The sequence below is a fragment of the Phytophthora cinnamomi genome (genome assembly GCF_018691715.1).
Source record: "Phytophthora cinnamomi strain GKB4 chromosome Unknown Contig40, whole genome shotgun sequence".
Taxonomy (NCBI): domain Eukaryota; phylum Oomycota; class Peronosporomycetes; order Peronosporales; family Peronosporaceae; genus Phytophthora; species Phytophthora cinnamomi.
The window spans coordinates 303196-317813 of record NW_027150973.1 but is presented as its reverse complement, the minus strand read 5'-3'; the positions used below and the strand labels follow the sequence as shown (position 1 = coordinate 317813).

General features: G+C 57.0%; 10 protein-coding genes across 11 annotated transcripts; 4 read left to right on the top strand and 6 right to left on the bottom strand.

Moving 5' to 3' along the window:
* Positions 1-2: 2 nt before the first annotated feature.
* Positions 3-1493, top strand: IUM83_14969 (gdp-man:man c-pp-dol alpha--mannosyltransferase; the record flags this gene model as incomplete). Its single annotated transcript, XM_067939750.1, has 1 exon — positions 3-1493. The coding sequence occupies one exon, from the start codon at positions 3-5 to the stop codon at positions 1491-1493; it is 1491 nt and encodes a 496-aa protein (XP_067791328.1).
* Positions 1494-1870: 377 nt separating this feature from the next.
* Positions 1871-2523, bottom strand: IUM83_14968 (uncharacterized protein; the record flags this gene model as incomplete). The annotated part of the gene is made up of 4 exons (XM_067939749.1): positions 1871-1934; positions 2012-2079; positions 2164-2386; positions 2468-2523. 4 exons carry the CDS (start codon positions 2521-2523, stop codon positions 1871-1873), a joined length of 411 nt encoding a protein of 136 aa, XP_067791392.1.
* A 2345-nt stretch (positions 2524-4868) lies between these two features.
* IUM83_14967 (Transmembrane protein) lies at positions 4869-5824 on the top strand (the record flags this gene model as incomplete). 2 transcript variants are annotated; one of them, XM_067939747.1, is made up of 4 exons in its annotated part: positions 4869-5018; positions 5128-5288; positions 5365-5425; positions 5495-5824. In XM_067939747.1, 4 exons carry the CDS (start codon positions 4869-4871, stop codon positions 5822-5824), a joined length of 702 nt encoding a protein of 233 aa, XP_067791332.1. The 2 variants fall into 2 exon arrangements, with proteins under 2 accessions (XP_067791332.1, XP_067791333.1); XM_067939748.1 differs by having other exon boundaries at positions 4869-5033.
* Positions 5825-6075: 251 nt separating this feature from the next.
* IUM83_14966 (Interferon-related developmental regulator 1) lies at positions 6076-7524 on the bottom strand (the record flags this gene model as incomplete). The annotated part of the gene is made up of 1 exon (XM_067939746.1): positions 6076-7524. The coding sequence occupies one exon, from the start codon at positions 7522-7524 to the stop codon at positions 6076-6078; it is 1449 nt and encodes a 482-aa protein (XP_067791397.1).
* Positions 7525-7768: 244 nt separating this feature from the next.
* IUM83_14965 (Replication factor C subunit 2) lies at positions 7769-8752 on the top strand (the record flags this gene model as incomplete). Its single annotated transcript, XM_067939745.1, has 1 exon — positions 7769-8752. The coding sequence occupies one exon, from the start codon at positions 7769-7771 to the stop codon at positions 8750-8752; it is 984 nt and encodes a 327-aa protein (XP_067791331.1).
* Positions 8753-8810: 58 nt separating this feature from the next.
* IUM83_14964 (Long-chain-fatty-acid--CoA ligase ACSBG2) lies at positions 8811-9824 on the bottom strand (the record flags this gene model as incomplete). The annotated part of the gene is made up of 1 exon (XM_067939744.1): positions 8811-9824. The coding sequence occupies one exon, from the start codon at positions 9822-9824 to the stop codon at positions 8811-8813; it is 1014 nt and encodes a 337-aa protein (XP_067791393.1).
* A 187-nt stretch (positions 9825-10011) lies between these two features.
* On the bottom strand, positions 10012-11475 carry IUM83_14963 (beta-galactosidase; the record flags this gene model as incomplete). Its single annotated transcript, XM_067939743.1, has 1 exon — positions 10012-11475. One exon carries the CDS (start codon positions 11473-11475, stop codon positions 10012-10014), a length of 1464 nt encoding a protein of 487 aa, XP_067791330.1.
* A 772-nt stretch (positions 11476-12247) lies between these two features.
* Positions 12248-13401, bottom strand: IUM83_14962 (Major Facilitator Superfamily (MFS); the record flags this gene model as incomplete). Its single annotated transcript, XM_067939742.1, has 2 exons — positions 12248-13297; positions 13381-13401. 2 exons carry the CDS (start codon positions 13399-13401, stop codon positions 12248-12250), a joined length of 1071 nt encoding a protein of 356 aa, XP_067791396.1.
* A 35-nt stretch (positions 13402-13436) lies between these two features.
* IUM83_14961 (Endoplasmic reticulum, protein Pkr1) lies at positions 13437-13718 on the top strand (the record flags this gene model as incomplete). Its single annotated transcript, XM_067939741.1, has 1 exon — positions 13437-13718. The coding sequence occupies one exon, from the start codon at positions 13437-13439 to the stop codon at positions 13716-13718; it is 282 nt and encodes a 93-aa protein (XP_067791329.1).
* A 134-nt stretch (positions 13719-13852) lies between these two features.
* Positions 13853-14593, bottom strand: IUM83_14960 (Vesicle transport protein; the record flags this gene model as incomplete). Its single annotated transcript, XM_067939740.1, has 3 exons — positions 13853-14274; positions 14468-14500; positions 14569-14593. The coding sequence occupies 3 exons, from the start codon at positions 14591-14593 to the stop codon at positions 13853-13855; spliced, it is 480 nt and encodes a 159-aa protein (XP_067791395.1).
* Between the last annotated feature and the right edge of the window lie 25 nt (positions 14594-14618).

Genomic DNA, 14618 nt, shown 5'->3' with positions numbered 1-14618 from the left:
CGATGAATATTGCGCTAGCTCTCCTGAGTCTACCACCTCTCTTGGTCGTCGTGGCCGCGCTACTACTTGTCGGTACCAGGCTCGACTACAAGCGCCACCAACGTTTGGTATTCTCCAAAGCCAAGGACACACCCGTGTGCATCGGTGTTTTCCACCCGTACGCCAATGGCGGTGGGGGAGGTGAGCGAGTTCTTTACGGTGCACTCATCGCTTTGGTTGAGTACTTCACGCGGCGAACTAAGAAGGGATCATCGGACACGGAGTATGCGCTGCAGCTGATCCTGTACACTGGCGATGACGGATTAACGGCCCCACAACTAATTCACCGCGCAGCCATCCATTTCAACCTCCCAGAGCTCCTTGAATACCGCGTTGACAAGTTTGTCACGCTCGTGACTCTCCACGGGCGAGATTTGCTTGAGCCAAACCGCTATCCGAGCTTCACGCTGCTCTGGCAAGCCATTGCACAGTTTCGGCTCGGTCTGGAAGCATTCGCTGAGAGCCGTAAGCGTGGCATTTACCCGCAGTTCTGGCTGGAGACGCTGGGGTGCCCCTTCTCCTACTTGGTGGCACGGATTGGCTTTGGGTGCACAGTCATGTCGTACACTCACTACCCAATGATCTCCGTCGACATGATCGATCGAGTCCAGCGGCGCGAATCGAGTATCACTAACCAAGCTGCTATCACGACAAGCGCATCAAGGTCTAGGATCAAGTACGTGTACTACCGGCTATTTGCTGCAGTCTATGGAGCGGTGGGCCGTTGCTGCACAACCGTGTCGATGGTTAACTCCACATGGACGCACGACCACGTCAAGAAGCTATGGGGGAACGCACCTATCGTCGTGTATCCTGGGTGTGGCTCAATCCAGGACTACATGAAATTTTCCCTCGAGAATCGCGACCTGGTGGCGATTTCAATCTCCCAGTTTCGACCGGAGAAAAATCACATGCTTCAGCTTGAGGCCGTGAAGGTTCTCTTTGATGAGCACTCCGACAAAATGGTGTCCAAGTTCGGCGAGTTCAAGCTCGTGATTATTGGAAGCTGCCCAACCAAAGAAAGCGAAAAGTTGGTCGCAACTCTGCAAGCCGAGGCTCGCAACTTGGGCGTCCAGGACCACGTAGAGTTTCTTGTAAACGCCAGCTACGCCGATATGAAGCCTTACATGGAGCGGGCCTCAATTGGCATTCATACAATGTCCAACGAGCATTTCGGGATCAGCAATGTTGAAATCATGGCGGCTGGTATTATTCACATCGCTAACGATTCAGCCGGTCCTAAATACGACATTGTGAAGCCAGGGACCGGATACTTGGCGTCGACGGCGCGCGAGTATGCAGCAAGAATGTGGCAAGTTCTCAATCAATCGCCTGCAGAACTCGTCAAGATCCGCCAAGCTGCTCGTGAGTCAACTCGAAGGTTTTCAGACGAGCATTTCAAGCGAAACTTCATAGCAGCTATCGAGGTTGGTCTTCGTAAAAAGCTAGGGTAAGAAGAGGTGTGCGTGTGAGCCTGCGTGACGATGATGAAAACTTCGGCGGTAGTGTGAACGATAATGGAAGCTGTTGAGGCCTCTAGGTGTTGTAATCCCCAAGTCGTCTACGATTGGAGTTTAGGGCGCGCGAACAGGGAAAACTTTCTCTCGATGCTTCAGACGCGAGCCCCGACGTCGAGCTTGCCGCAGGTGTTATTGCTACAATAGGAGTGGTGCTCATCCACCCAAGCACATTTTCAGCAATGCCTCAGGGCGTTGTCAACGAAAAAAGTAAAACAAAAAAGTCAACTGAGCACTATAGCAAGTATTCAACAGCTCGCATCTACCGTAGTGCTACAACAGAGGCCACTCACAACGCCCGACGCGCTGCGGCCCTAGTCTTCATGGCGCTGCGCCTTGAGCAGCTTCTTCTTCATGGCGTGGAAGCGTAGCAGCATCCTAAGATGAAAAAAAATCACAAATGTCAGATTTTCTCTGCTAGAAGCCACCCCTTTCTCTCGTAGCTCCCCACGCACCAGTAGATCGTGAAGGTGAGTGCGCTGATCCACCAGTTGCGCTCGGATCGCCACCGCGAGGCCTTTTTCTAGGTGTTTCCAGCAACATACAGTTGAAGAGCATTAGTCAGACAGATTTACAAAAATCTCACGGCTGAGCGCCTTCCACGAACCTGCAGATCGGCCGAGTAGTGCGCCTCGATGTGCTGGTCGTGCGGCAGCGAGTAGCGCTTCTGCAGGTCGAAGGTCTGCGCCGCCAGCACCACGAAGGACACAGCCGTGATCACGGAGAAGACGCTGAGCGTGCCGATGCGGATGTTGAACACAACGTCGCCGAACTTGACGATGCCGCGGTTCAACATGACGCCGGGGAACGGGATCGTCATCAGGAGCAACCTACAGTTAGAGAGCACATTTGGCGTTAGGCGAGCGTAACTCGGCGACAACGCATCGGATCGCGGCGCGAGTTGCACGTACAGAACCACCGCGGGCGGCAGCAGGATGTAGGTGAAGGACGACCACATGGACGCCATGGTGCTTGCGGAAGGCGATGCAGCCAGCCAGCGAGAGCTTCTTCCTGCTCTTGGGCTTGTTGGGAAATGAGCTGATTTTATTGGGCGCCGCTGACTCAGTATGCTAGTTGAGAGGGGATACTATGCGAGATGAGAGGTTACCATCATTCTGGAAAAAAGTGGATTTTCACTTCAACTTGCCTGCAACTTGACCACCTGGGCTGAGGAACGATTTCCTGGCTGCAGTGCTAATACCGTGGAACACAAGGCTTTGCAGAGCTTGCCATCGCTGTCTGGATGTTTGCTAATGTTGGCGGCGTTGATCGTTTGTACAAGGTGATGGTGTGGGACGAGGAGACCTGGGACGCGACGAGAGCGTTGGTTTTTGGGGTTCGAGAGAAAGCGTAAATTACCCAGCATAAGAATACGTAGGTTGCGATGGATCTTGGTGGCGTGGATACTGCGCGTGGGGTGCAGCGCCTGGAGCGGTTGTCTTACACTTGCTCAATTGAAGAAGCAGGGAGGGAGAAGGAGTCGACGGTGAGCGTCACTCCGACGGGAAAAGCTCAGGATGATGACGAGGATGGAACCCAAGCAGGGATGCCTCTCCGCTCCGGTGATGTACCAGACCTGTACCATTGGCGGTACATTGGTCTGCTGGTGCAGTATGCAGTTGTGGGCGTGCTATACGGAGGGCTGCCGCGCACGGTGTACCCATTTTTGAACAACTACCTGCATCTGAACGGCTACCAAACACTGTCAGCGCGTGTGCTGCTCTCGCTGCCTTGGTCGTTCAAAGTCGTCATTGGGGTTGTGTCCGACTGCTTCCCGATCTTTCATTCTCGCCGTCGTGCGTACATGGTACTGGGCTGGTTGGTCTGTTCGGCCATGCTGCTCATCCTCGTGTTTGTGAACCAAGAGCCTCCGTTTTACATGGACCCAACACTAAGGGGTAAGGACCTCTCGGGGATGGCCCACAGCCAACTAGGTGGCCGTGTGAATTGGGGAGCACCGAGCTCGGGTTCCCTATACATTGTGCTGATGATGTTGGCGAGCTTGGGTTACATGATCGCTGATGTCGCGTCCGACGGGCTTGTGGTGGAGTTTGCCCAGCGCGAACCTGAAAGCATACGTGGCAATATCCAGTCTACAGTTTACTTGGTTCGCAGTGTTGCGATGATTCTGTCGGCACTTTTGGTTGGGTTTGGATTAAACGGTGAAGATTATGGGGGGTCGTTTTCGTGGTCGTTTTCGATGAGTCATCTCATGCTGATCTTCTCACTTCTGAGTCTCGTGGCGATTCCAGCAGCATTGTGGTTGATTCAAGAACCTCCCCTAGGTGGCGATGCGCCAAGCTTTAGTGCGTATATGAGCGGCCTGTGGGCTCTCGTCCAGAACTCCGCCATGGTGCAGGTTCTCGCGTACCGGTTTTTCAGCGGCATTTTTGACGGCTTCACGATCACGGCTAGTGACCCAATCCAACGGTACTGGGCTCGCGTGCGCCCTCTCAACGAGAGCTTGTTTTCCGTGCTGGGGCTCGTCGTTTTCAGTGTAGCGCTGTACATGACGAAGCGCATCGGTTTGGGCTGGAACTGGCGCCTCGTGGTCGCCTGGACGACCGTATCCGCGATCGTTTTGGACGCCATCGTGGGGATGTTGACCATTTGGGATGTGGTGCGTAGTCAGTGGTTCTGGCTCGGCACGCCCATTCTGGAGGAGCTCCCACAAGCCATGAATTTTCTTGTGTCGACGTTTGTTGTGGTGGAGCTGGCAGAACTCGGTAATGAGGCGGCTGTGTACGGCCTGCTGACGACAGTGAGCAACCTATCGAGCCCTTTCGCCTCGTGCATCTCCAAGAACGTCAACGCGCTATTCGACGTGGGGGTGACCGACATCATTCGCGATTCGACGCACGTGCGCTGGCAAGTCACTTGGACGTTCGTGATCGCGTACATCATGAAGCTGCTGTCTCTCGCATGGCTACCCCTTCTCCCGCGCCAAAAGCGCGAGACCCAAGAGCTCAAGCGCCAGGCTCGATCGTGGTTCTGGGGCGGCGTCGCCACAGTCGCCATCTTCAGCTTCGCTCTGGTCTGGTCTGTCAGCACGAATCTGCTCTCCGTCTTCTCTGGCACCGCCTGCCTTGTGCTCGCCGGCGGCGGTGGCTGCAAGCCGCACCCAACGTCAACTTGACCATGTCAAAGACTTGTATGGATGTCTGTTCGTCACTCGTACAAAAATTTCCTAGTTTTGCGGTAGTTCTAAAATACCCCATCTTTTTCAGCCAATCGTCTTGCGCTAGAGACCCGACTGATCCTCCATCACACATCGAGCAGCTCAGCACCAAGCCTACCGTGCCCTATAGAGAGATGCTGCGCTTCCTGTCCACCCCGGTCGCCCGCGCCGCGCAGAAGGCCACGCTGCAGCAGCGTTCGCGCGTGCTGCAAGTCGCGGCTCGCCGTCCGGCGGCGCCCACGCGCAGTTTCACGTCCACGCGCTCGCGCCTGAACGCGGAGAAGGTGGCGCATCATATCGCACAGCGGAATATTTTCACGACGATTATCGAGTTCTAACGGGAAATCCTGTTCGTTTATTGCAATATTTCTTGTGTGTTGGCGACGACTGCAGCCGGGTGCGCAGGCCACCAAGGAGGGGCAGAAGGCTCCGGACGCGCTGGTGCTGACTCCGTACGAGAAGGTGACGGCTACCGCCACCGGCGGCTTCTGGCTCGGCCTCATCGGTCTGGGCGCCGTCGGCGTGTACTTCGTGGCCCGTGAACTGCTGCCCAAGTACGTGCAGAGCAGTTGAAGTTGGTGGGATTGGAGATGATACTGACTGATGGTTCCGGTGGTGTTCGTTGCGCAGCCGCATGAGCCCCAACGGCCTCTTCAGCGAGTCGCTGGACTTCCTGTCGGAGAACACGGACGTACGTGGGTGGAGAGATGAGGCTTAGAGGGCTGTAGGCTGATGGGTGTTGCTGTTGCTGTTGCTGCAGGTGACGTCGCGCCTGGGCCTGCCCATCCACGGCTACGGCCACGACCACGGCGGCCACCGTGAAGGCCGTCGTAACCGCATCGAGCACGTGAACCTCCAGGCCAAGGACGGCACCCCGCGTCTTCGCATCAAGTACAACATCAAGGGCCCTACCGGCCACGCCTACGTATTTGCTGAGGTGAACAAGAACATGAAAAAGAACGAGTACGTGTACCTCATCGTGCAGGTGACCAAGACCGGCGAGCTGCTCAAGATTGTGGACAACCGACAGATCCTCTCGGCTGAGACTAAGGAGGAACAGGACGCTCTGCGCCAGCTGCTCGGCAAGTAGGCAAACCGCTCATGTTGCATGAGAGGAACCCAAGCTGCTTCAGGCTCGGATCTCTGTCGCTTCGAACGTGAAGCAGAACTGAAACAAAGGAACCCTACTCTTTCCATTGGGGTGGGGTATCTGGTAGCCTGTGCACGAGTTCTGTCTTGTATCGCCCCTGCGTCGAGCTGGTGGTGTCTACTTGTTGAAGCCTGCTATTGCGTGCTGGTAATAACAAATTCTAAAGTAGCTAACAGAGCGTTCAGGTGCTGCTACTCGTCATAAAGGAAGGCGTTCTGTGCTTGGTCTTTGCGGGACATGTCGTTCCGCTTGTTCACCGCCTTCGCCTTGAGATCAGCGCGACGCTTAACAGTGGAAACCAAACTGATCTTCGCATTGGCATTCTCTGTCACTTCAAACACATCGCGCAGCACATCGTTCTCCACGAGGTGCGTCTGAAAACCGGACTGCAGCGCGCGACGGAAAACGTGCGCTTGGAAAAAGCGGCTCCACGTGGACACCGTTAGCGTTTCTCCGTCGGAGTGCAGCTCCTTGTGGGGCCCTTCACCTGTCTGCAGTGTCTCCAACACCTCCTTCAACATCGAGCGCTGCGCCTTGCGGTTTTTCTTACCAATACTCTTCCCCGACTCGCGCATGTACGCCTCGATGCGAGAATCAAGACCACCGATGGGGCTTCCGGCGGACTCGTGCGAGTAGGTCCAGCCATTATCTGCTGAGGACATGTACTTAAACTGCACCAGCAGCGCCAGCACCTCGCAGGCCGACGCACGCACCGTCGCATTCGTTCCGCTTCGTACAAAAGCCGCCAAGGCCGCCACATGGCCGTGCACTATGGACTGCGCATTGTACACCTTGCCGATCATGACCGACGGGTTGAAGAAGCTGACGAGGAAGGCCCAGCACTCCATCACAGCAATCGTCAGCGCCTCCGGGAACTCCTTCTCATCATGACCGTCATCCTCCGCGTCTTTCGCCGCGACTAGGAAACTGCCGAGCACCTCCAGCAGCTCCCACTTGGGCTCGTCGTCGGGACAGCACACGAAGCACGCGATGCTCAGCGCGTACACCGCCTCCACGCGCACGGCGCTGTCTCCTCTGTCCGTGAAGATCCTCTGCAGCGGCGACAAGATGTCGTCGAAGAACTCCTGCTCGTCGGCGCCCAGCGTGATGGCCACCATGCTCAGCACCCGCAGCGCGAGGCTGGCGGACTCCTTGGCCCTCTTCTTCAGGCACCCGAGCGCGTGCGACGCCAGCGTCACCTTGGCCGACTGCGCCCTGTCGCTCATGACCTCGGCGCGTAGCATGGCCAGGACCTTCTCGAGCGCCGCGACCCTGGTGCTGTCCCTCTTCTCCGTGAGCTGCTCCATGGCGCCCTCCAGGTCGTCGTCCGCGGCGTCCTCCAGCTCGGCGTCCTCGTCCTTCCACTTCTTGCCGCGCGTCTTGCGTCCTCCACCTTCTGCTCCGCCATTGGCCAATTGCTGCTCCTGCTGCTGCTGCTCCCACTGCAGCGCGCCCTCGAGCTCCGACTCGACCGACGAGTCGTCGCAGTTGGTCACGATGCTGTAGTCCACGGAGCCGTCCTCGCCCTCGCTGCCCGCCGCCAGCGCGTTGCGCAGCAGACGCTTGCCTTCCTCCGACAGGCGGCGGCGCTGGTGCGGGTGCAGCTGCTTGGCGCGCGAGCCCTTCGCCGCGCGCGTCATGGCTCTGCTGCCGTTGGTCTTCCGAGCCCGAGCCGTTTCTTCAGATTCTGCTTGAAGCAGCACTCCGATACAAACTTCAAGTCCGTCCAGTCGATGTGGCGCACACGAATAAAAACGACACATAAGATGAGGTATGGCACACAACTGCACAACGATTGGTCAAAACTACCTCGCCACCAATTATTGCGCCAAAACAGAGACTAAAAAGCTTAGGATATCGACGGGATAGTATAGTACTTTAAGTATGGCGGACGACTTCGAGGCGCCGTGGGTGGAGAAGTACCGGCCGCGCGTGCTGGCCGACGTGGTGGGCAACCGCGACACGGTGGCGAGTCTGCAGGCCATGGCGCAGGCGGGCAACATGACGAACCTGATCCTGTCGGGCCCGCCGGGCACGGGCAAGACCACGAGCATCCTGTGCCTGGCGCGCGAGCTGCTGGGCGCCAGCATGAAGCAGGCGGTGCTGGAGCTCAACGCGTCGGACGACCGCGGCATCGACACGGTGCGCAGCAAGATCAAGATGTTCGCGCAGCAGAAGGTGACGCTGCCCCCGGGCCGCCACAAGATCGTGATCCTGGACGAGGCCGACTCGATGACGGCCGCGGCCCAGCAGGCGCTGCGCCGCACCATGGAGATCTTCTCGGCCACCACGCGCTTCGCGCTGGCCTGCAACAACTCGACCAAGATCATCGAGCCCATCCAGAGCCGCTGCGCCATCCTGCGCTACACGCGGCTGCCCGACGAGATGCTGCTGCGCCGGCTGCTCACGGTCTGCCAGCACGAGCAGGTGGGCTACAAGGAGGAGGGCCTGGCCGCGCTCATCTTCACGGCCGAGGGCGACATGCGCAACGCACTCAACAACTTGCAGGCCACGGCCAGCGGCTTCGGCTTCGTCAGCGACGAGAACGTCTTCAAGGTCTGCGACCAGCCGCACCCGGCCGTGGTGCGCGAGATCCTCAACCAGTGCGCCAAGGGCGAGCTGGACGGCGCCGAGAAGCAGGCCGTGGAGCTCTGGAAGAGCGGCTACTCGTCGCTGGACATCATCGGTACCATCTTCCGCGTGTGCAAGGCGCTACCCATGGACAACGAGAAGCTCAAGCTCGAGTTCATCAAGCTCATCGGATCCACGCACATGTGCATCGCCGACGGCGTGTCCACGCTGCTGCAGATCCACGGACTGGTGGCCAGGCTGTGCTCGGCTGCGCTGGCGGCCAAGACCGACGGGTGAGACGAGAGACGGTAAGAACGAACGTAACAAATATATATCGCAAAGAGGTTGAAGGAACTTAAAGGTGGTGCTTGGAGATGCCTAGCAGACAGGTGCCCCGCGTGAGCTTGGTCTTAGGTCCGCTGCTGGGCTTGAACGTCTTGCGCTCGCGCAACGCGTCAGGCAGGTCTTTGGTCGCTAGCTTCACGGGGTTGCGGCGGTTGGGCAGCATAGCGCGATTCACCATGGCCTCGTCGTAGGGCTCTGGCAATCTCTCGGGGAACTTCTCGAACGTGCCTTCCTCGCCGTCCTTGATCGGGTTGTTGGGTTTCCACGCTTTGTATGTTGGAGCACGCGCGGCAGCGCGTTCCTTGGGGTTCATGAGCTCCTGAGCACCCGGTGGCTTGGCCAGACACTGATCATCCCAGCCCATGACGCGCGAGGCAGCAACGTGCTCATGGCTGTCGAAGAAGTCGACTCCTTCTGTGGTGGACTTGAACGGTTTGCGATCGCCGATTGCCGCCTTATGCTTCGCTTCAAGGGCCTGCGCTGCCCGCCGCTCTGATCCGTAGTCGGCGCCCATAGCATCAAGGTTCCCGCCGATCAGAGTGCCTGCGTAGCCGAAGGTGCCGCGTCGACCAGGGTTGGTGAGCACATTCTTCTTCTCGAACTGCTTGTCTTTCGGATTGGGTCTCGGGGCTGCATTTTCCTGTTTTGCCTTCTTGATGTCGTCTTCATCGCGCTCGAACTTGCCGAACGCTCCGTAGTAGTCTCCTGACCCTGTGTGGGTTTGAGCGGGGTTCGAGTACGTGAATCCGTTGGGCTTGACAAACTTTTTAGTATTCTCGAGTCGGCGACGTGCCTCGAGTTTGTACTGCTCTGCATATTCGCCGCCGAGGGGATCGTACTTCGGGAAACCTGGCCCAAATGTTGCGCCTAGTTGGCCCTTCTTGGGTGGGCATGTTAGGAACGGCTTCAGGTCTCCACCGAGACCTCGCTCCTTGGGTCTCTTCTGGATGTACGGATCGCCGACAGTCACGAAACTCGGGTCGCTAAAGCCACCATCTCGGGAAGCTTTCGGCTCCGTTGCCATACCTGCAAAAAAAAACTCTAGCGGATAATGCGGGTTTGTCCTAGTGTCGAGCTATCGATGAATTCAAACGCAAACAGGTAAGTGGAAGGAGAACAACTATTTTCAAGTTGGTAGCGTTGACCGACAAGAATGGATGGTGTTAAAATAGCGGTGCTCAGTGCTGGCACTGCTTTACTGGCGCAAGCAACTATGGAGTTGTAACACTGATGCCCGCGTACTTCGACTGGAAGCCGTTCTTGACAATGGTCTCGTGGTACCAGGAAGCGGAGTCTTTGGGTGTGCGTTCAAGTGTGTCATAGTCCACCCAGATCAGGCCGAAGCGGATGTTGAAGCCCTCGGCCCATTCGTAGTTGTCGAAGAGCGACCAGGTGAAATATCCGCGAACGTCGGCACCCTCCGCGATGGCTTCGTGCACTCCGCTGAGGTATTGCTCGAAGAAGTCGATGCGCTTGACGTCCTTGACACCTTCGTCCTTGGACTGGTCAGGCCACGACGAGCCGTTTTCGGTGATGATGATGCCATTCTTGGGCTGGTACGTCTTGCTGATGTGCTTGCAGAGCTCTTTGAGCCCCCAAGGAGTCACGAAGTTCCACACCGCCGCGGTTTGCTCCCACGACGGGTCCTCGAAGGCAGTCACACCTTCGTCCTGGAAGAACGACCCGGTATTGTCGCTAGGAGGCAATTCGCCGGGCTTGTAAGACTCCGAAGGCTTGGCGAACGACGAGCTGTAGTTGTTCAGCCCGAAGAAGTCCGAGCTACCTTTCAGAAGCTTCTTCTGGTCATCCGTGAACTTGGGCAGGCGATCTCCCAGCCGATCCTTCATGATCTGAGGGTAGTCACCCTTGTAGATCGGATCGGCGAACCAGCCGAGGTGGAACTCGATCGAGCGCCCCGCTGCTTTGATATTCTCCTTCATCTCCGCGGGGTCGTCAGTAGGGCCCGGCAGACGCCAGTCTGCACTCAGCGTGATCCCGATCTGCCCACCTTGAAGCTCCTGGAATTCCTTGCGATAGGCGTCCACAGCTCGGGAATGTGCAAGGAGTAGGTTGTGGCCGCATCTGTACGGCTCGATGTGAGCATTGTGCCTGCGCCCTGGAGCGTGCACTCCAAGTGCAAGACCCATGACGCTGTGCACCCAAGGCTCGTTGAGTGTGATCCAGTTCTTCACGCGGTCACCGAATTGTTGGAAACACACGCGCGCGTACACAACGAAAGCGTCGTGAACCTGCGTCCCAGCACCCAGCCAGCCATCAAACTCCGTCTGCAGTGCAAGGGGCAGGTCCCAATGGTACAGCGTCACGAACGGCGTGATTCCGTTGGCCAGCAGCTCGTCGATCAGTCGGTTGTAGAAGTCCACGCCCTCCTCGTTCACCTCGCCCACCCCGGCAGGGATGATCCGCGACCAGGACAGCGAGAACCGGTATGCCTGGAGTCCGATCTGCTTCATTAGCGCCACGTCCTCCTTGTAGCGGTGGAAGTGGTCGATCGCGACGTCACCCGTGTGGCCCTTGTAAGTCTTGCCCGACGTGTGCGAGAACGCGTCCCAAATGCTTGCACCACGCCCGCCTTCTTGAGCACCGCCCTCGATCTGGTATGCGGCAGTAGCGGCACCCCACAGGAAACCATCGGGGAATTGGCGCTCTTCGGACATCGTGGAGGTCTTAAACAGGGTGTTGATTGATGACAAGGCGGCAAGTTTGGGAATGAGGCAAATAGGAACTGATGAACACGTACGTGAGGCAACCGCAACTACTGTTTTTGACAGCGAGTGTATCTAAAAGCATAAGCACGATTGAGCACAGCCTGAGTCCATCACCCAAGACCTCCCTCCGGTTGACGCATACTGTAGTTTCGGTTTGTTGAAAGCAACAACAGTACACTGCAGTATGTCGCTAGTGGTCTCAGCGCAAACTTCAACGAGTGCAGTGACTTGGTCTGGCCTAGGTCAGGTCAGAGAGCCGACCCAGGCAAGATGCAGCTTTGCTTAGACATTACGCTTGGTGTATCATCGTTCGATCGCTTGGATGTCGAGTTAGTTTGCATTTGAGTAGCTCTTCGCCTACTGGCTATTCAAATACAAACTAACTTGACATCCAAGCGCTCAGTACTTCATCGGTTCAATCAGCGAAGTAAAATCGCGCAGGGCCCGCGAGGCAAGCATTACATGTAGTAAAACAAAACTTAGGCTGTGTTCGTTGAGGCGCAACATCATGGTCTCAACGGCCCCCGAAAGAAAACCTTTGTATCGGCCGGAACAGCGGTTAAGTACGAAAGCACGAAGCTCGACTACTTGTAGTTCGAGTGATCGGTAGCGTCACTCATGTGGTATAATATACCACATGATAATATCATGGCAATCCATAATGCTTTGAAGCGAGCGATACATATATATCCATGCACATTGCTCTGCAACGACGTCGGTGTCAGTGGTCCAGAACCTTCTTGATGAAATGCATATTGACGCCGTAGCGCGGAAAGCCTTCAGGACCTTGCAAGTCCTCATTCACCAACCGTTGCACGGTCTTCTCCTCGTCATCCAATATACGCTTCTTCTCGAAGAAGGCATAGGCTTTCCTGTACATCTCATTCGCCGCTCCAGCTCCACGACGCATGCTCATGAATCTCCGCATGCTGTTGGAATTCACGTTGCCCAATGCGCGCAGGAAATCAGCTTTGGTCACCAACCCTTCGCCCATGAATTCGTCAATCTTCGTGCGAATTTCATCACAGTCGTCGTACACCGGCACGCAGCCCTCTTCGTCCACATCTGGCAACTCCACCTCCTCAATCCTCCGGAGCAGTTCCTTTCCGTCTCTCGCCTTCTTAGCCTTCTCCTGTCTCTCCCCTGCAGTTTTGCGTTTCTTCTCCTTGGGCTTCACCTTGAGTTGCAGCTTCTCCCGTTTCTCCTCTACAGCTGTGCGTGTCATCTCCTTGGGCTTCAGCGCCTCCTCCATCTTCTCCTTCTGTCCTCGTCTGTAGAAGAAGATGGCTGCCCCTTTGTACGTGGGGTTGTCCTTCCCTTCCTCCAGCCTCTTGACACCCATGAATCTCCGATACAAACTCGCATCCACGTCGATAACCTTCAGGAACTCCGCTTGTGTCATTTGCATGGAGCCCAGAAAGCTGCGGATCTTGAGGCGGACCTCCCGGCAGTTCCACTGTCCCCACTCGTGATTCTCGGCGTCGAATTCGTTCTTGACGAACTCTTGGGGGAACTGGGACGGCTCTGGCGGTCGGTTGGCGAGGGCATTGGCGATAGACGCAGCATTGAAGGAGAGAGGCTTGAGCGTGGAGAATGAGAAGGTTGGAGGTGTGTAACTCGGCGCCAAGAAGCCGTTAGGAGTCAGAATTGCGGAAGCAGAAGCGCCAAATGGTGGGTTATATGGTGGCGCCATGGTCGGTGGAGTGGCAGGCTCGATGACGTCGGTAGGCGCTTCCGGCGAAGTGTCGTTGAGCAGCTTCGACATGTTCATCTTGGCGCGAATCGAACGTTTTCAAAAGTGCCAATCAGTTGATTTGTTACTTCAGAGACTTCAAAACCTCTCGAATCGCATACCTCGTCCCTGTGAAACCGCATTTGGGCATCTTCACCTGGTCAAGCTGCTCGACGTCATGGGCAGCGCGCTGCAGAACGTGCTGCGGCCCGGCAGCCGCGAGTTCGTGGTGGTGCTGAACGTGGTGTTGGCGTTGCTGTTCTTCGTGATGCTGGCGGTGGTCTACACGGAGCTGGAGGACTCGTACCACGTGTTCGTGCTGCTGTTCCTCGTCGTGGGGCTGGCCGGCTCCATCAACTGGTTCATCATCGAGGCCAACAACCTCAAGCACTCGCAGATCAGCGACAACAGCAACAGCAACAAGCAATCGGAGCCCAATACAAGAGCCAAGACGGACTGAAAGCAACCTTACTACGGCAACTGGAACAACAATTCGTGAGGATACGTAATCCACCAATTCAATTTGTTGCCACCTCCGTTGACTCATACGCTACTACGTAGATGGCTACAGTAACCTTCCCCCCTTATCTCTCTTTACACGTCGTCGTCTGCAGCCAACCCGCAGGCGCGTTTGCAGCAGCTGAGCGCGATGCTGCGGCCGTAGGGCACGTACGACAGCGTGTACCAGACCAACGCCACGAACTGCACGAGCACCGAGAGCAGCACGAGCAGCATACGGTGGTGGATGTGCGGCGAGAAGCAGAGCAGCAGCGTCACGAAGATGAACACCACGTAGACCAGCGCCGAGTAGCGCCGCTTGGCGTGGACCATGGTCTGCACCTGCTTCCAGGGCCCCACGAAGAAGGTGGTGCAGCCGATGGACAGGATGTTGCCGATGGTGTAGGCAATGGCGAACGGCGCCGGGTTGCCGTGCACCAGCTTGGCCAGGCGGAAGGTCGAGCCCAGCGACAGCACGAAGCCAGCATGAAGCACGTGACGCAGCCGATGACCCGCTCCTGGTACGACAGACTCGGGCACAGCCAGAAGTTGTTGCTGCCGTTGGAGCTGGGAGAGCCCTCCGCCGGTTGGCCACTCTCCGGGTCCAGGAGCTTCTGTTTCTGCGCGCGCAATGCGTCCATCATGGTGGCTTGACTGGGCTTGGTTTGGCCTCTTGGGTCTGGTCTTGGGTGCAGGAGCTCCGATAGTGACGCCCATGGATCCGCCCCTTCAGGTGGCTAGTCACTATTGCGGGGATTGGAATGAATGTCAGTCTGACGAGGGGTTACACATTGGGGTTACGTCGGACTTACGCGGGATCTCGCCCGCCAGCGCCATACAAACGCGACAGCGTTTAGCACTA